Source organism: Panthera onca, chromosome B4 (assembly GCF_046562875.1).
Source record: "Panthera onca isolate mPanOnc1 chromosome B4, mPanOnc1 haplotype 2, whole genome shotgun sequence".
NCBI lineage: Eukaryota > Metazoa > Chordata > Mammalia > Carnivora > Felidae > Panthera > Panthera onca.
The window spans coordinates 41116351-41135048 of NC_138345.1; the positions used below are offsets into that span (position 1 = coordinate 41116351).

Sequence of the window (18698 nt, forward strand, 5' to 3'; positions counted from 1 at the left end):
TACTCACGGCTTTACGGGCGCACGTAGCTCAGGCCTCTGCGCCCTTGGGCCGTGACTGGGCAAGCCAGCGGGAGGCGGGGCCCGCACCCCCTCTTTTCCCCGCCACGCCCCGCCGCTATAAATTGAGACTGCAGCCTCCGCCGGTGCTCTCTGCTCCTCCCCGTTCGAGAGACAGCCGCATCTTCTGGTGCAGTGCCAGGTAGAGCCAGGCAAAGCCAGGCAAAGCTAGGCTGAGGGGAGCCACGGGAGGCTCGGGCACGGCTCGGAAGGGGGCCGGGAGCGCTCGCGGGCAGGGGGTGGGCCGCGCGGTCGGGCCCCCGCATTGCAGGGGCGGGAAGACGGACGTGCCCGAGCGCGGGTTGGGAATGGAGGCCTGGGGGAGGGGAGGGCAGCTGCCGGGCTGCAGCCGCCGCCCGCCCCCGCGCTCTAATGGTCGCTTTTCTCTGCCCGCAGCCGCGTCCCCGAGACACGATGGTGAAGGTCGGAGTCAACGGGTGAGTTAGGGGGTAGGGTAGGGTGGGGCATCGAGTCCCGCGGCCCCGGGCGAACCTCTACTGCGGGCATTGCCCTGCTTAGTCTTCGCAAGCGCGTGAGGGACGTGGGTGCGGTGGTCCTACCCCCCCCCCACCCCCACCCCCAAGGAGAACTCAAGGTCGGCGCTCTGACCTGGCCGAGGCTCCCGCCTTAAAGAGCCGCGTGGGCCACCCTCCCCCAAGCTGTGGCTCCTCATGCAGTGCCGCCCCCGCGGACGCGAGCCGCCCGCAGCCCTCCGCCCCACCTGCCTCCGGTAGACGAGAGCGCCCCCCTTCCGGCATAGGACCCATCCCTTTAATCCCCAGCTGGGGCGTCTTTCTTTGCTTTCGCGCCCTGCGGCGTCACGTGCCGGGAAGGAGCCCCTCCCCCACCGGCCCGCGGCCTCCCCACCTACCGGGGTGCCCGGGGCTGAGCTGGGTGCAGAGCCCGCTGGGAGGGCCCGTTTGCGGGAACCCGGCCGCCATGTTGCAACAGGGAAGGAAGTGAATGAACCACCGTTAGGCAACCTTACTTAGCTCTTCACTGTTCCTCCTTCCTCGCCTATGACTAACCCTCCTGATCCTGCCTGGGTGGGGTGGAGTCGCCTTTATCCCGTAAACCAGGTGAGGCAAGGCTTCCCTCGGTCTTGCTCTTAAAAGAGCTGGACTTGAGAACTCTGACCGGAGACCATCCCTTAAGCTGCCAGTCAAATTTCCCCTCAGCGATGCTGCTTCTAGACGATTCTCTGATGAATCAAACATGGGTTTAGGGGAGTCCTCTTGTGTCTTTTTTTTTCCTCCCCCCTTTTCCGGAGAGGTGTGGTAGCTGCAGCTTAGTGCCATGTTGGGGGAGCTGAGTCATGGGCAGAAATTTTCCACTACAAAATGGCTTCTGTAGCAGCAGCCCCTTTCATCACACTGGCTCTCCTCGAGGCTCCTTTCTTCCATCCATACCTAGAGCTGACCCAACCCTAAAGGCCAGGCTATAAAGGTCACTGGGAGGATTAGGTGTCTGTGAGCCTTGGGAATCCTGCCCTTCTCCCCGTTCCATCTTCCAGAAATCAGATCCTCTCTCCACTCTAATCTGGGGTTAAATATAGCTGCCTGACCTTTCTGCAGCTTGGGGCCTGGGCTACTACTCTTTTTGCCCCCACCCACCCCACACACACACACACATCTGTCGCTCCCACTCCTGATTTTTGGAAGAGGGCTTGCAGGGACAAGTGGCTTAGCAAACTAGAGCCCACAGATCAGGGGGTTGAGAAGCATTCCTTTTTCCCCTTCTCTTTGTTTTGGAGGAAGAGATGGGCTTTCCCCTTCCAGTTAACTTCTGACCTTTACTCTTGCCCTTTGAACTTGGTGATGCTAAGTATGCAACTCTTTGCTCCCTGGAGGGTGTATCCTGATGCTGGGCCAGACAGGGAACAAGCATTCCCAGGGAGGGCACAAATAGTGGGGGAGATAAATGCCATGTGCCAGGCATGTGTCCAGACTGCGGGGGCGGCCAGAGCAGAGCTCTGCATGGCCATTGCTCCTTTGCAGGACTTGTAATGACTAGGGAGTTGGGCCAGTCTCTGAACCTAATCACTTCTTGGGCAGGCTTCACTTTCTGGCCAGGCTGTCCTGGCAGAGTTGCTCAAGAAAGATAAAATTAGACCTCTTGGACTTTTCTGGAGGGAAGTGCCATCTTCTAACCTCTGGAAGAGGATGGGTTGGTCTAGGGCTGTTTCCATGCTTGGGAGAATTCTCTACCCCTTTTTCATTCCTTCTCGCCTCTTGTCTTTACCAGATTTGGCCGTATTGGGCGCCTGGTCACCAGGGCTGCTTTTAACTCTGGCAAAGTGGACATTGTTGCCATCAATGACCCCTTCATTGACCTCAACTACATGGTGAGTGCTGTCCCCACAGCTGGTGTAGGGAGCAGAGCCTGGCTGAAGCGCAGCCGCTTGATGGCCCTCACTTGTCCCTCCAGGTCTACATGTTCCAGTACGATTCCACCCACGGCAAATTCCACGGCACAGTCAAGGCTGAGAACGGGAAACTTGTCATCAATGGAAAGCCCATCACCATCTTCCAGGAGTAAGTGTAGAAGACAGAACAGGGTGGAATGTGCTTTGAGGGAGTTACTAGGATGGGCTGACAACCTTGCGTGGTACATGGTACCCCATGTCCCTGAGCTTTCGGCTTGTCTCCATTTATAGGCGAGATCCCGCCAACATCAAATGGGGTGATGCTGGTGCTGAGTATGTTGTGGAGTCTACTGGGGTCTTCACCACCATGGAGAAGGCTGGGGTGAGTGGCAGGGAGAGTAAAGATGGGGGGTGGGGTTTGGTATAGCGGGAATGATGGGGAACCCTTGAGAGGGAGAGTGTGGATCATGATGATTACTCTACCACAGGCTCACTTGAAGGGTGGGGCCAAGAGGGTCATCATCTCTGCCCCTTCTGCTGATGCCCCCATGTTTGTGATGGGTGTGAACCACGAGAAGTATGACAACTCTCTCAAGATTGTCAGGTGAGCAGGGGAGAGGGGAGTGGGGAGGTGGTTAAATGGTACTGTGTGTTGCCAGGTGGACGTGTTCTTGCCTTGACCTGCCTCCCTCTTTTCAGCAATGCCTCCTGTACCACCAACTGCCTGGCCCCTCTGGCCAAGGTCATCCATGACCACTTCGGCATCGTGGAGGGACTCATGGTACGGGTGATGGGGAAAGTGCCCAGTGTGTTTATTTCTCACCCAGGGCTAGATCCTCTTCCCTTCTTCGAATGTGGCCCTGGGCTGTGGGGACCATGGGGCATTGGGGGTTCCGAGGGACTGGCTCAGGTAGACTCACTGTCTCAAGTCTTCCCGGGGGAGGAGGGGGTCAAGGGGTGGATGACTTTAGGGTGCTGTGCGGGCCTTCACTCCCTCCTCCACGCTTGCAGACCACAGTCCATGCCATCACCGCCACCCAGAAGACCGTGGATGGCCCCTCTGGGAAGATGTGGCGTGATGGCCGAGGGGCTGCCCAGAACATCATCCCTGCTTCTACTGGCGCTGCCAAGGCTGTAGGCAAGGTCATCCCTGAGCTGAATGGGTGAGGTTCTTTGCTGTTCTCTGCCCTGGGGGTCTGTGGAACCGGGAGGAGCAGTACTGACCCTGCTTTGCCTGCCGTCTGCAGGAAGCTCACTGGCATGGCCTTCCGTGTCCCCACCCCCAATGTGTCCGTCGTGGATCTGACCTGCCGCCTGGAGAAAGCTGTAAGTAGGAGTTGGAAAAGGTTTCGTGGGCTCAGGGTTTGTGTCTTGGGTAAAAAACAGCAAGATTGGAACTTGAATAACCATCTCGTTTTTACCTTTTTAGGCCAAATACGATGACATCAAGAAGGTGGTGAAGCAGGCATCAGAGGGCCCCCTCAAGGGCATCCTGGGCTACACTGAGGACCAGGTTGTCTCCTGCGACTTTAACAGTGACACCCACTCTTCCACCTTCGACGCTGGGGCTGGCATTGCGCTCAATGACCACTTTGTCAAGCTCATTTCCTGGTATGCTGCTGGGGTGTGGTTGAGGGTGCGGTGCCCTCTGGTGGCCGGTTCATGAAAATAGGCCTGAACTCTTGATCCTCTTTCAGGTATGACAATGAATTTGGCTATAGCAACCGGGTGGTGGACCTTATGGTCCACATGGCCTCCAAGGAGTAAGAGCCCCCTGGACCACCAGCCCCAGCAAGAGGAAGAAGAGAGAGGCCCTCAGCTGCTGGGGAGTCCTTGCCCCCGTTCATCACCCAACACACTTGAGAATCTCCTGACCTCCAGTTTCCATCCCAGACCCCCTGAAGAAGGGGAGGGGCTTGGGGAGCCCTACCTTATCATGTACCATCAATAAAGTATACTGTATCCAACCAACTCTTGTGGGTTTTGTCTTGTTTTTTAGATTTTTCCAGGGTCTGGGATAAACGGGAGGGGAGCTAGGCTGGTGCCAAAGAGAAATAGACCTTGCTGCAAGTACCCAAGAAAGGCCCAGCATACCCCAGCCAGACCTAAAACTCCACTGTAGGTCCTGGGCCCGACTGAAAGCAGGCCTTACAAAAGCATATGTGCATGGGCACTCACTAATTTGAAGACCAATCTGTCTTCACTTTGGCTTAGTTTCCCTCCAAGGCTTCTAGGTGCTATGTGATGGGGCACGTCCACTTCAGAGGACAAGGCTGTTTTGTCACTGGGTCACCTGGCTTCCTCTGTCTGAAAGCTATTCTGTCTGCCGCCCCCTGGAGGAGAAACACTGGCACAGGGAGTCAGGGCTTAGGAATTGGGCTACCAAGTCCTCTTGGCCTTGGCTGGTTACCTGGTCACTCAGAAGCAGAGCCCTAGCAACATGGACTACAGTCGAACCGCCAGGGTGCAAATTCCACCCTGCCTCACAGGTGTAAGGTCTTGAGTAAATTATTTACTTTTGTGTGCCCTAGTTACTCATCTGCAAAGTGATCCGCTACACCCAGCCCCTAAAGGTTTTCCGGAAGGATTATGTTCGGTCGGCTACATAAATGCACAGCACTGTGCAGCAAATGATCAGGAAAAGGGGTAATGCCCACCGCCAGCATGCTCGGGGCGGTGTTAAGAGGATTAATGCCGTCACCTGTGGGTGAGGACTCCCCGTGGGCAGAGACACGGGCTGGCACCAGCCATGTGGGCAGAGGCCCTGGTTCTGGGCCCAGAACCAGACTTGGCCCCAGCTTGTGTCTCTCTAGTATTTTTTGTGACCTTTTAAAACTTTTTTGTTGAGGTATAACTTACAGAGGGTTAAACGCACAAACTGTGGTCCAGGGCCTCTGCCACTTGTTCAACTTGGGCAAGTTACCTACCACCTCCAGGTGCCTTCCTTTGCACCTGCTCGTATGTCGAGTGAGGAAAACCGGTGTGTACCTCACAGAGGGGATGGTGTAGCTACTACCAGAAAGTGCTTGAAACAGTGACACAGAAGTGTTCAATAAATACTCGCCAGTTTCATTATTATTAAAGACTCCATTCAAATGTCCGCTCAGCACAGCTTCCCTCAGGCAGTTATGCTGACGTGTCCGCATTCACAGCTCTCCAGTTTCTCCCAAGCTTTTCCAAGTCCAGGACATCTCAGCCTGCTGCTCTCAGTGTATGACAGGCACGGAGGAGGCACATCTTCAGCTGATACTTGAAGAAACTGAGACCCTGAGCACACATGTACACACACACACACACACACACACCCCACACATGCACACACACATACAAGTAGCTTCACCTTTTTCTCTGCCACTCAGCATTGACTGGGAAACTTCCATCTCCCTCCACGGTACTGCACCCAGTCGGATCCAGAAGCCGCCTAGACCGGAGGCCCCTTCAATGCATGGCATTTCCATAAAGGACGGGTCACAGCCCCATCACTGCCATCCACGGGTGGATGACAACGCAAGGGGGGACAGAGCGCCCTACCTGGTCCCGCCTCCCTCCACCTGCACCTTGGAGGGAAGCCCTCTCCCACTGCATGTGTGTTGCACAAGCCCTGGAAGGACCAGCCTAATCCACTTCATACCAGTGCCTGGGCCAGTTAGCACCAGTACAGAATCAAAGACAGTAAGCTGGCTCGAGGCCTCAGAGATGGAAGGAAGATCTGACAATCACATTCCTTACTCAATGGAGAAAGTAAGGGGCCACGATCGCTCTGGCAGCATTTTAAAGATGAGAAGTAGCAGACGCCCACACGTGAAGGCAGGAGAGCCCCAGCTGTGGTGGGAGTCACCTGGGAAGGGCAGGCTGAGCCTCGCTCCAGACACCTCAGAACCCTGAAGGCCAAGGACTAAGGCAGGAAGCCCGAGGGAGGAGCGCCCCAGTCCCCAGGGGCGAGGCTTGGTGCGGCGGGACAGATGGCGTTCCCCTTCTGTGAACCCCCCACCCCTCTGCCTCTGTGAGTTCCCGGCAGGGTGGGGCCCCAGGCCACCGGGCTGGAGGTAGGTCCCTATCTCATGGAGCTATCAGATGAGACATCTCGATCGGAGTCCTCAGTCTCGCTTGGCGGCGGCGGCGGCGGGTCGCTAAGCGGGACCGCAGTGAAAGCAGGAGACTTTCTAGAAAAAAACACCAGTTGTCACCTTGGGGCAGGGAGGAATCCTGATGACACTGGCATTCCTCTCCCATGGCCTTACTCTCTGGCAGGCCAGTGAATGCCATCTCAGGCAAGGGCAGGAGGGCCACAGGGGTGAGGGTGGATGCAGGGTGAGGGCAGTGGGGAAGGGAGAGGGAAATCCCTCCTGCCCCACCCTGATGGGGGATATGGTCCCTGTCTTTATCCTGGGGACTCTGGGAGGCTCAGAGTTCAGAAATATCTCAAATCGCAGTATGAGAGATGTTGTCTGAGCCCGAGTGCAGACTTGATGGCCCCAGCTTTGTGTCTCTCTGTAGTATTTTTGTGACTTTTTAGAACTTACTTTTTTGTTGGGGTTTAACTCACAGAGAGATGCACGAACTGTGGGCCTGGCTTTCAATAAAAAACTGCCCCCATGCCCCTTCTGTTCCTTGCCGGTTTTTAGCTACGGGGTCCTCAGGGCTTGCCCACCAACGGCCTCTGGTGCATGCACCCTTGGAGGAGGACACAGAAGGCGGGCCGCGCCCCACACTCCAGGGGGAGGTCCTCACCGGTCTCCAGACTGGGTGATTAGCCGACGGCAGGTCTCCATCTGCACGTCCAAGCCCCGCTTCATGCTGCACATCTCCATGTACTCGTGCAAGTGCCGGTTCATGTCGTTCTTGGCCGTGGCCAGCTCCAGCTGTGGCAGGCGCAGGACGAGACCATCCAGGTCAGCAGTGCCCCTGCCCCTAACCCCCAGGGGCTAACACACCAAGAGCACCAGGCATGGGGCCCAGGTGGCCACAGGTGAAGGCTCAGATTTCAAAATAAGTCAGATGCTGGCGCCTGGGTGGCTCAGTCGGCGAAGCGGCTGACTCTTAACTTTGGCTCAGGTCATGATCTCACGGTTCGTGAGCTCAAGCCCAGCACTGGGCTCTGTGCTCACAGCGAGGAGCCTGCTTCATATCCTCTGCCTCCCTCTTTCTGCCCTTCCCCTGCTCCATGTCTCTCTCTCTCTCTCTCAAAAATAAATAAACTTTTTTTTTTAAATAAAAAAGTCCGATCAAGCCAGAAGGCACCAATATACCATCATTCCTTTTAGTTTTGCTGGGGATCTTTGCCTACAGAGGAAGGCAGAGGTCTCTGCTACAGGCCTGCATTCTTGCAACAGACCTTCACTGACAAGAGGAACCTAAGTGTGGGCAGGACAGAGAGCCCAGGGTGGCTATCTGTGCACGGCCTTGCTCCCTCCCTGGGCTTCCTGCAGGCCCAATACAATGCTGCACCCAGTCTGTCTCCCTCACTAATTTGGGTGCTCCTAGAAGGTGGCCACAGGCCTTTTTAAAATTTTTTAATTTTATTTTTCATAAACAGAGAGAGAGCACAAGTGGGGGAAGGGCAAGAGAGAAGGAGACACAGAATCTGAAGCAGGCTCCAGGCTCCGAGCTGTCAGCACAGAGCCCTACATGGGGCTCGAACCCACAAACCACAAGATCATGACCTGAGCCGAAATCAGAAGCTCAACCAACTGAGCCACCCAGGCGCCTCCATTTTTATTTTTTTAATGTTTATTTTTCAGAGAGAGAGAGCACAAGCGGGGGAGGGGGCAGAGAGAAAGGGGGACAGAGGATCTGAAGTGGGTTCCGTGCTGACAGCAGTGAGCCCCATGAGGGGCTTGAACTCACGAACCTCAAGATCACAACCTGAGTCAAAGTCAGAAGCTCAACCAACTGAACCACCCAGGCACCCCCGCTCCCAGCCCCAGGTCTTACTCATCTCTGCATGTGCCCAGCCCCAAGATGGGAAATTACTTAGTGAGCCTTTTTGAAGTAGCCACAAGCCTCATGGCACAAAGGAGGGGACCTGCCCCATACTGTTGAAAGAGGCTCAATCCTCCTCTTATCACTCTCGTCTCCTGAGTGGGCAGTTCTCAGAGTCCAAAAGAAAGACTTCTGCCACACCCAATGTCCTACTGCGTATAAGATGTATCCCGGTTTAAGAAATGTTACATGTGGGAAAAGGTGGGCTCAGAATCAAGGAAATACGAACTCCCTCCGAGCCAGATTCTGCCACAGGCTTTGAGGTAGAGCTGAGAGGAGGGGTGATGTGGAAAAGATCTGGGCCAGAGACAATCTGCTGCCTCTCTTTGTTTGGGGTACAAAGGACAGGGGCCAAACAGAGAAGCAGAATAAAACGGCTTGGAAGTAACCTGCTTGACTGCCTGAGAGCAAAGAGAAAGGGTAGGAAACTACCCGTGAATAATCTGAATTGGATAGAGGAAACCACCCAGAACTAATCCAAACTGGACAGGGAGAGGATGGGAACTGGGAGGAAGAAGTAAATGGGTCACAGGGCCGGAGAGAAGAGATGATGGCCTGGGTGGGTCAGAAGCCTAGTGAGTACAGCTCGGATGGCGGCCCTGGTTCCAGAGCAGCAGGGCGCGCTCAGTGCAGGAAGGCATGATGTCACCAGCTCTTGCCCAGATTGGCTGCCACCTACACCCCAATTTCTCCAGCTAAGGAGAGCAGCAGGGGAAGGGGCTAGCTTCCGGAGCCCAGCACTCACCAGGACAGGAAAGAAAGAAATGAAGCAATTATATTCTATCCAAAGACAAGGCTAGGACCACCAGCTGTCTGTACATATCTGTACGTATGCCCTTACTTCATGCATTTAAAGCAGGGTTGAGGAGGGGCACCTGGATGGCTCAGTCGGTTGGGCGTCTGACTTCCTCTCAGGTCATGATCTCGCAGTTCATGAGTCCTAGCCCCGCGTCGGGCTCTGTGCTGACAGTTTAGAGCCTGGAGCCTGCTTTGGACCCTGTGTCTCCCTCTGTCTCTGCCTTCCCCTGCTCATGCGCTGTTTCTCAAAAATGAATAAACAAAAAAAAAATTTTTTTTTTTTTTTTTTTTTTAATTTTAAAGCAGGGGTGAGGAGAGGCAGCACCACAGTTGGGAGGCATCTAACAGCCTCCACTGAAAACTGCAGACTCACTGTGTGGCCAGAGACAGAGTAGGGCTGGGACTAGATGGAGAGGAAGGATGAACTCCCTCCCAACCTCCACCTGGGCCTTGGCTTTACCACCGACAATGGGAAATGCTCCTTGCATCTATGCCAGTGACCCCAGGATGGGTCACCAGGGTCAGCACTGCACCCAAAGCCCCCTGTCAGCTCTCCCAACACCTCTCCTAACGCCAATCTGCTGCGAGAAAAGAGGAAGACTGTGACATGGGTGTCAAGGAGCGAGCAGAGAGCGACTCTCCCTTCCCCTCTACTCAACAGAGAACAGAAACCTAGCTGCGCCTTTAAAACTTAGCATCCGTCTGCCTGGGCAAGCAACAAAAACAGGCTGGCTTAAAGGAGCAGGACCACTTGATGTGTGTTGGGAGGATGAGCATGTAGGAGAATCATCTGTCAACTTCCATCTCAAAATGCGGGCGGCGTGAGACAAGCAAGGGTATAAATGTGCTATGTGGGCTTGAAGAGAGGCCAAGAGTTACAGAGGCCCACATGCGTCTTCCCCAAGCAGGAGCGCTCAGGGCCAGGGAAGGGTCCTCTCCACGAGCAGGAGGGCACCCAGGATCCGCAGCCAACCCCCTCCCCTCAGCCCCGCCACCCAGGGTGCCACAAACTGCCACAGCCCTGCAGACCTAGCGTCTAAGAGCACCCGCTTCCCTTGCCATCCCGAGAAGGATCTTCCAGGCTAGGGAATGACAACGGAGGTTCCTCCATCAGCTGAAAGGCTGAACTGAAGAATCACCAAAGTTCAAGTTCACTTCTTAGAGGACTCCACTATCACACCACCAGGAGTGATAATACTAATAAAGCTGCCATGCGGCATGCTTACTAGGAGACAGACACTGCCCTCAGCTCTACGTGTGCATCATTTCATTTGATCTTCAAACAACCCTGTGAGGAAGGTATGATCAAGATCCCACTTGAGGGGCACCTGGGTGGCTCAGTCAGTTAAGCATCTGACTCTTGATTTCCTTTTGGGTCATGATCTCACGGTCTGTGAGTTCAAGCCCTGAACCGGCTCTGCGCTAGCAGTGAGGAGCCTGGTTGGGATTCTGTATCTCCCTCTCTCTCTCTGCCCCTCCCCACTCACTCTCTCTGTCTCTCTCTCAAAATAACTAAGCTTAAAAAAAAAAAAAAAACGTCCCGCGTGACAACGAAAACAGGCTGAGAGACCATAAGCAGCCTGTTAGAAGTTGGAGTGGTAGAAAGTAGGTGACAGGGCTGAGATCGGAGCCCACATCCGTCCTCCTCCCTGGAGAACCTAAGGTCTTAAGGTTCCACCCCCACAAAAGAAAGGGGGAAGGCCTGGTGTCTGGGGTCCCGTCGCCCCGCTCACAACCCACGGGCCACCCGTGGGCCTCGGCTTCAACGCCAGTCTTACCTCTATTTGGTCAATGGTTTCCTGATATTCTTTTTCCCGGGTTTTGAACAGGGACTCGGTATCTTTGATCACCTTCTCCAAACTGTCTTCCTGCTGCTGAAGCGGAAAGGGAAGCAAGGGAGAGGCCAATGGGGAGGGTGGTGGGGGCATTCCACAGGGGCGAGGCAGGGGAGAGAGAGAGAGTCTGGTTAAAGGAAGCTGCTGAAAGCCGAGAGAAGGAAGAAGGAAGACGGGAGAGGCAGGTACAGGATGGAGGCCACAGAGGGAAAGCAGCAAGGAGTGCAGGGAGGGGGGGGACGGGCCGTCCAGCTGGGGGGCAGGACTGGCGGGGCCCTGAGGCCGGGAGGGGCCGTTACCTCTCCCTGCGCCTCTGCGGCTGCCATGGCATAGCCTGAGAAATCCTCCCAAAGCAGCAGGGTCTCCTCAGTCTCCTCCCAAGTCAGGCTGTCACAGTCGTCCTCAAAATCATACTCCCTCCTAGAGACAGGGAACCCGCTGTCAAGAGGGGGGGCGGGGCCTTCCTGCGGGCGGAGGGCCACTGTCGGGGAGCTCCGGCCTCTGGGGGGCTGCTGACGTGGGCCTGGAGGACTCGGGACTCACAGCTGGTTGAGCATGCGCTGCATCTCCTCGTTGATGCTGAGGGCTGTGCTCTCCTCCTCATCCCCATCGGGCTGGCGGGGCCCGTCACTCTCCGACAGGGAGGTGTCCTCCTCGATGGCAGCCTTGCGCTCCCGCTTCCGCCCCCCCATGGATGGGACCTTAATGGGAGACAAGTGCAGAGACTACAGAGACGAGGCCGGGTGCATGAGGAGAAGGGCGGGTGGGCGCCGGCAGGGGTGGGGCGGGTGGGAGGGGAGAAGCGTGAACCAGCGGGAGGGCGGGGTGGACAGAGAGAGAAGACACAGTTACAACGACAGGAACAGACACCACAGTTACCGAGAGACAGGCAGACAGACACAGATGGGGACAGGGCTGCAGACTGAGAAGGAAGAAAAAGAAGAAACAGAAAATAGGGCGGTAAGATCAGGGGAGAAATGGCCTGTTGTGACCACGCTGTGATGTGCATAATGGCTACAGAGGATTTGTTTTCTAAAAAAAAAAAAAAAAAAAAAAAAAAAAAAAGATCTTTCTAATGAAATGACCAAACTAAAAGGAAAGTTTTTGGCTGCAAGGAAGAGGAGGACGCGGTGTAGACAAAGGAGAACCTGAATCATATATCCAGATCTGGAAAGCCGCAGAAGGGATAGAAATGAAGCAAAGAGGGCACGAGGTAGAGTAAAGGGGGGAAGGGCAAGGAAAACAGAGACAGGAAAAGAAATCTGTGCCGAAAAGCCCAGCGGGTCAAAACTGACGGCCGAGGCCTGGGTGGTTTAGAAACTGGGACTGGGACATTAAAAAGCTTGCATGAGAGCAAAACTAACCAGCTTCTTCTGTGGAGAAAGCAAGAAAAGATGAAAGAAAGAGAGGAGAGGAGATGGACAGAGGAGAGAGAGAGGGAGGGGAGAGACGGTGTTAGAGACGCTTCCAAACCTTCTCTTTCAGAGGCTGTTCCTTGCCCCCCAAGCCTCGTCCCACCAAGGGCCCCGGGGGGCCAAGGTAAGGTCCTCCAAGAAGGAGGGCAGGGCCTGGCTCCCAGCCAGCAATGATGCAAGGTTCACGGCCTGCCCCCACCCTCTCCTGAGGAGCTCAGGCACTGGGGAGGTGTGGGCAGGGTGTCTGGGGCCAAGGCCTGCCCTCGTCCCGGGGCCTGCGGGCAGCCCAGTGCCCTCACCTGGAACATCTTGATCATGTCCTCACAGTTGCGCTGCTGAGCCACGTCGCATAGTTTGGCGGTGATGTCGATGCGGCGACAGATGTCCATATCTACCTTCATGGCCTTTTCCTGGATCTTTGTGTCCAGCTCAGATAGGTTCTGTCCGGGGAACGCAGGGAGTGGTGAGGAGGCACCCAGCACTCCGGACAAGGACCAATAAGGGCCCTGGCAAGACCCTCACCCTTCCAGTCACATATCACCGCTGACCCCTCCTCCTGGACGCCCTCCCCCGGCACTCGTGGGCTGCTCATGCAGCTGGCGCGCTGTTCGCACGGGCGGGAGGAGCCCTGGACACGGTGGCCCGGGACGTGCAGGGGCTCCCTCCCAGAACTTACGCTGCCAGAGAGAGAGGCCAGTGGCAGTTACAAGAGTGGAGAAAGAAGAACGGCTGACACTTCAGCATTACGTCTGTGCCAGCATGGTGCTAAGAAGAGTACGTCTTCATGGGCATGCGCCTTGCCTCACCCATTCCACAGAGGACACAGGCAGAGCGGTGGGGAGACTCACCACGGTCACACTGCTAGCAGCTTTCAGAGCCGGGATCTGGCCTCTTAACTAACTGCTTAATCACCTCTAGAAATGAGGGAGACCACACTGCCTCTCAGACACGACACTGGGACTTCTGTTCCTTCTCTCCCTCTTGAATGAGGGTGGGGTGGGGGGCAGGCAGAGGGAGAGGCACGGCACACCAGGCGGCGGCAGTGACCAGGAAGTCAACCGGCCCAAACTCGAAGGGCCCGCCTGCTCTGGCAGGTTTCGGGGTGCGGCGGCTGCACTCACATTGCTCATGAGCCCCTTGAAGACCACTAGCTCCGCTTTCAACTGCTCCACCTTCATCGCTAGCTCCTCCTGGCAGGCGTCAGCCTCTTGGGCTTCCTGCAGTCAGGGAGAAAGCCCCGCCATTAGCGGCGCTGCCGAGGTAGGAGGCAGATGAGGACAAGGAAGGGCGGGGGTGGGGGGGCAGCAGGGGGCTAAGGGTGCTGGTGGGGGGCGGGCGGCCCTCACCTCCTGCAGCTCGTTCACTCGCTCCTGCAGCTGTATCCGCACAGTGTACTCCTCTTCCCACCTGGCAGACATGGGGGGCAGGGAGGGAACGTGGGTGCAGAGTCCCACCCCGCCCCAGCAGCTCCCTGCTCCCCACCCCTCTGGCTCAGGCCTCTCCCTGACTCTAGGTCTGGTGCCCTAGATGCACCGGGGCTGTGGGCAGTCACGTCTGGCCAGCCAGCGGGTGGCCAGCCACAGCTGTCCGGTAGCTCCACACTTCCTGGCAAGTGCGAGTCGGCCAGCTGCCTTCCCGGAACCTCTGGGCCGCGCCCCAGGAACTGTATTTAAGAGCAACTGCTGCCACTGTGCTCTCTCATGGTGCCCGTCCCCTCAGGCCCCAGCCCCACCAGCTGCCTGGCTGGCCTCCTCCCCTGTCCTGCCCGCACCAGACCACCAGGCCCACCAGCCCGGTCCCCCACCTTCAGTGGCACAGATCCGGTCTCCCGCCTCCTGCCTGCACCAGACCAGGGCTCCTCTAGCCCGCTGCCCTGCCTCTTGTGGTGCCATTTAACCCTGGAGAAGCAGCTGCAGGACACACACCACATCAACAGAGTTGGTCAAGAGCCTGGTAGGAGACGCTCAAAGTCCGTCCCCCACAAGCTCCAGAAACCGCCCACCCAGGACCCGTGGAAGTGAGCCGTAGAGAGGAGACCGGGCTGGCCCTGAAGCAAGAAACCTGTGGGAAGCAGGAGCCTGGAGTTCCCAGGCACCCAAACCTGGAGGGACAGGGAGATCAGAGAATGAAAAAGCGCCTCGCTCTACAGTGGCTGGGAACCAGAAGCAGCATCTCCTAGGCTCTAGAATTCCGAGACTAGAACCCCAAGTGGCTAAAAGACACCCTTGGCCGCAGGCAGGGTTGGCTGCCCGGGGCTAGGTTTTTCACTCAATGTGAGTCCACGGTGAGCCAGCGCACAGGCCCTGGCATCGCCAAGGTGAAAGGGCAGTGGAGGCGGCCATGGCCCTGCTTAGGGTTTTGGGACCCTGCGAGGGTGGCCGGGATGGCGGAACTTCTCAGACCCCGTTCACACAGACTCTCAGTGCCTGCCGCTTCTTCCAGTGTGAGAAAGGAAGGGATGATATCACGAGAGAAACCGCAGTATCAGAAACATGGCTAAAGTCTCAAAGAGGACGGCAAGAAAAATGAAAGCCCAAGAGAGTGGATTCTGCAGACATGGGACTCAATCCTCCCTTCCCCACCTCCATCCTCCCCCCCCCCAACCCTCCTTCCTCCTCTCCTCCCTGGGTTCGCCTGCAGCCTCTTCCCTGTTCCTCCCCCGCATCTGCACTGCAGTGTTCCTAATAATAACTCCTCTACATCACCCGCTGCCCCTCCCGCATGGGCAGGGAAGAGGCGGCCAGCCTGGCCACCACCCTGCTGGCCCGTCACACAGCCCAGCCCCGGGCCCTCTTGGCTCTCTGTCCACCCTTCCCTGCTGCCCCCATGTCCTTCCCACTTTTGCACTGGCATTCTCAGACAGTCGGGGCCAGTGAGGGGCCCTCGCGGCATCAAGTTATACAGTTTCATAGATAAGACTTTATCTTTTTTGTGCCTGTGGTTTCTCCATCTACAACCTGAAGGCATGGAACGCAGTACCCTCATACTCCTGAGCCTGTGAGTCCCTGGAGAAAGAAAGCAAGACTCACAAGGGGACGATGGCCCTGGGCAAGATGCATGGGAAAGGGTAGCAAGCGACAAATTCAGGTAGAAATTTAAGTAAGGAAGTTAGGGAAGGATTGGGATGAACACAGTCTTAGAACACACACAAAAAATCTGAAAATAAATCATCTAGAAGTTACTAGAATTCTTTAAAATTTATTATTTTTTAGTATAATCTCTACACCCAACATGGGGCTCAAACTCAGGACCCCAAGATCAAGAGTCGCATGGTCCCCCTGGATGCTTACTAGAATCCTATTTGCTCTCCATCCAGACTTTCCCACAAATAGGTTCCTTCCAACCTCCACTCAAATCTCATCTCACTTACAAGGTCCCCTAGACATGAGTAGAATTTGAACAATTTCCGTGTATTCTTTGTTTACTAAAGACCTCTCTCCCAAATAAATTATATCCTGGAGCAAAGTGAGGAAGCCGGGGCCATTCCTACACTAGAAAAACTGAGGCCAGGAAAGAAAGATCCACCCAAGGCTGCACACAGCAGGGGCACTGAAAATAGAACCCAGGAGGCTTCAGCTCCTTCCCAGTTTAGTGCTCAAGCTATACCCATGACTTCCGGGCTACTGACAGGAGCTACAGTGTTGCTTTAAAGAGAACAGAACGAGGGCACAGGATCTGGGGTGGAAGAATGAGTAACTGCCAGTGTCACGTACCATACAACTCTAGCTGCGGGGCCCTCTGCACAGCAGCATGCTGCAGAGCGATGAGCTCATCAGTCCCCAAGGAATAACTCTCTGCTGCCCTGGACAGCTGGACCAAGGACAAATACTCTTTCAGTTAAGGAAAAAAAAAAAAAATACCGGAGAACAGCAGTTGTTTCTGTGGTTATGGATGCATTCCAGAACTGCCCCCGTTCTGCTGCTGACAGTGTTAATTAACTTGTGCAGGGGCAGGGGCAGGGGCGGGGGCAGGGGCAGGCTGGTTTTGGGTGGCATCTGCGTGATGGCTTTAGGAGGCCTGAGAGTCCCAAAGGTACTTATAACATGGACTACAACGAAGGAAGCCAGCATGAGGACAGGACTCAACTTCAGAAAGCCTGCTGATCTGCGATCTGCTAGACTCTAGCAGGTTACAGACCCCTGAAGGTTGCCCCCAGACTCAGGGGTAATTTCCCATAGCATTCAGCCAAGCCCCAGCCCACACCAAGCTGCAACACAGGACTGCAAAGGTAGTTCCCAGGCCTGTCCACAAGGGGTCAGAGTAGCTGATTAAGAGGTTAAACCTGATGGCGCCCAAACTAAAGCCTCCTTCTGACCTGTCATCCTACTCCTCAACCATGGCATCCCTCAAAGTCTACAAAGAGCTGGCTGTGCTCATGCTCCTTACTAATGGCCTGGTTATCAACCCTCTAAGGGATCCACTTGTACATCCAGCGCTAGCATCACATCCCTTCTCCTGGCCCCTTGTGCTACCCTGCCAGTCCCCCGCAGAAAGCCAAATCCTCATCCTCAGGGAGCACTGGGCCTGCCCTCCAGATGCCTTATACTTGCAGGGTGTGTCCATATTCTCAACTTTTCCCCACTCACTTCCTCTGCTGGCTCTACTCACATTTCGTCATTCTTTGGCTCTTTGTGCTTTTACAGATTCCCCCAGCCTCCATGGCCCTAGGACAACTACCAGTCCCTTCCCCCTTTCCCTAGGGAACTCCTTTTTCCCTTTTTTTCTTTTCTTTTCTTTTTTCTTTCCTTTATTTACTCCACACAATGTTCTGAGGCCCCAGAGCCTTTCATATGGAACTGAGTAGGTAGGTACCCAGTTTCCACCAACACTGCTTTGGGAAACCCAGAGCAGGGGTAGGATCGCCCACTGTGAGATGCAGCCCCTCCCTCACCACCCCCTCCTAATTTCAGTAGACTCCCAAATGAAAGCGATTATCCTTTTGATCAGTACTTGGAGCTTCTATCACAAAAGTGCCCTGGGGGCTGACACTGGTATTACCCCAGATGTGACCTCTCAAATGCGAGACCCTTTCACATCTCATACAACCCCACAGAACACGGGCAGCCAAACACTGCGGTCTAGATGAGACAGAAAGAAAAGCCACAAGAAAAATATGTATTCCCCACAGCACTCCGCTCCGAGTCTCCTTCTTCCTGTCACGAGTGCAACTTCTGCATTCCCTGTGGATTCCCGTCTTCCTGTATCCAATGCCGTGTAAATACTTCCAAGCTCCTCCTTACACAGCAGGAACTTTACTCTCATTTTATTCCTCCCTGATTCTTGGGCCGCAACGCTCTCCTCTCCTGGACCCACACCTAGTCCGGGCCCCATGTGTGGCATGACACTGAGCCCGGTCCCCACCTGCCCGGTCCCCTACCTCCGCTTGTACTCGTCCCGCTCGCGCTTCACTTTAGCCAGGACGTTGTAGAGCGCACGGATCTCAGGGGTGATGGTGTCGATCTGGACGCCCACCCCGTCGGGGTGCACCCACGACAGGCCAGGCCCTTGCACCAGAGTGGGCTCCAGTCCCGGCCCGAGCCGGCGGGCGTGAGAGAAGGACCAGATGGTGCCAGGCATGAAGCGGGCTGACGAGGAGTAGGAAGTGGAGGTGGAGGTGGAGGGCGACGAGTGGCTGGCCGCGGAGGGCGCGAGGGGGCCGGCTGGCGAGCGCGCGGGCGAGCCCAGCACCCGGGCCGACTGGGTGCAGACGGCGGCCGGCCGGGCACCGAGGGGCAGCCCCAGGGGCCGGATGGGGCTGACGAAGCCGGTCTGCACGGCCTGGTCGCGGCGAGCCAGGCCCCGCCGGCCCTGCTTACCCTCCTCCAGCGCCTGCTGCAGCTGCTTCTCCAGCAGCCGGTTGCGGCGCTCCAGCTCGTGCACCTTGGCCAGAAAGCAGCGGAACCGGAGGTTCAGGGTCTTGAGCACGTTGATGTTGGAGCCCAGGTCGTTGCGGAGTGCCATGGCGGCGGGGGGCGCCGGGCCCGGCCCGGGCGGCGAGTAGGCAGCCGGGCCGGCCGGGGCGAGCGGCGCCGGGGACACGTCCCCTCCCCCGGCCAAGTGGTCTCCTCCCAGGGGTTCCCCTAGCGGTCCGGCCAGCCCCTGCTGCTCCTGTTGTAGGAGGAAGAGGTTGGGGCCGAATAACGGATTCATGGCTGCGTCTTCTGCTGGGAGACCGAGACCGCTACAGGAGCAGGGATGGAGGGCAAGGGAGAAGAGCCAATGAGGCGCCAGGCGGACGCGGAGCAA

General features: G+C 56.3%; 2 protein-coding genes across 5 annotated transcripts; one reads left to right on the forward strand and one right to left on the reverse strand.

Annotated features, from left to right (window-relative positions):
- The first annotated feature begins 456 nt into the window (after window positions 1-456).
- On the forward strand, window positions 457-4384 carry GAPDH (glyceraldehyde-3-phosphate dehydrogenase). Its single transcript, XM_060658612.2, has 10 exons — window positions 457-494; window positions 2302-2401; window positions 2485-2591; window positions 2714-2804; window positions 2911-3026; window positions 3122-3203; window positions 3434-3585; window positions 3670-3748; window positions 3852-4033; window positions 4120-4384. The coding sequence occupies exons 1-10, from the start codon at window positions 472-474 to the stop codon at window positions 4187-4189; spliced, it is 1002 nt and encodes a 333-aa protein (XP_060514595.1). The 5' UTR covers window positions 457-471; the 3' UTR covers window positions 4190-4384.
- Window positions 4385-5470: 1086 nt separating this feature from the next.
- Window positions 5471-18664, reverse strand: IFFO1 (intermediate filament family orphan 1). 4 transcript variants are annotated; one of them, XM_081796098.1, is made up of 10 exons: window positions 17830-18660; window positions 13799-13859; window positions 13574-13669; window positions 12752-12892; window positions 12402-12410; window positions 11581-11762; window positions 11337-11457; window positions 10981-11076; window positions 7154-7284; window positions 5471-6585 (listed from the first exon to the last, which is right to left on the reverse strand). In XM_081796098.1, the coding sequence occupies exons 1-10, from the start codon at window positions 18600-18602 to the stop codon at window positions 6477-6479; spliced, it is 1719 nt and encodes a 572-aa protein (XP_081652224.1). In that variant the 5' UTR covers window positions 18603-18660; the 3' UTR covers window positions 5471-6476. The 4 variants fall into 4 exon arrangements, with proteins under 4 accessions (XP_081652224.1, XP_060514591.1, XP_060514590.1 ...); XM_060658608.3 differs by lacking the exon at window positions 12402-12410 and having other exon boundaries at window positions 10981-11073; window positions 11581-11738; window positions 17830-18659; XM_060658607.3 differs by lacking the exon at window positions 12402-12410 and having other exon boundaries at window positions 11581-11738; window positions 17830-18659.
- Between the last annotated feature and the right edge of the window lie 34 nt (window positions 18665-18698).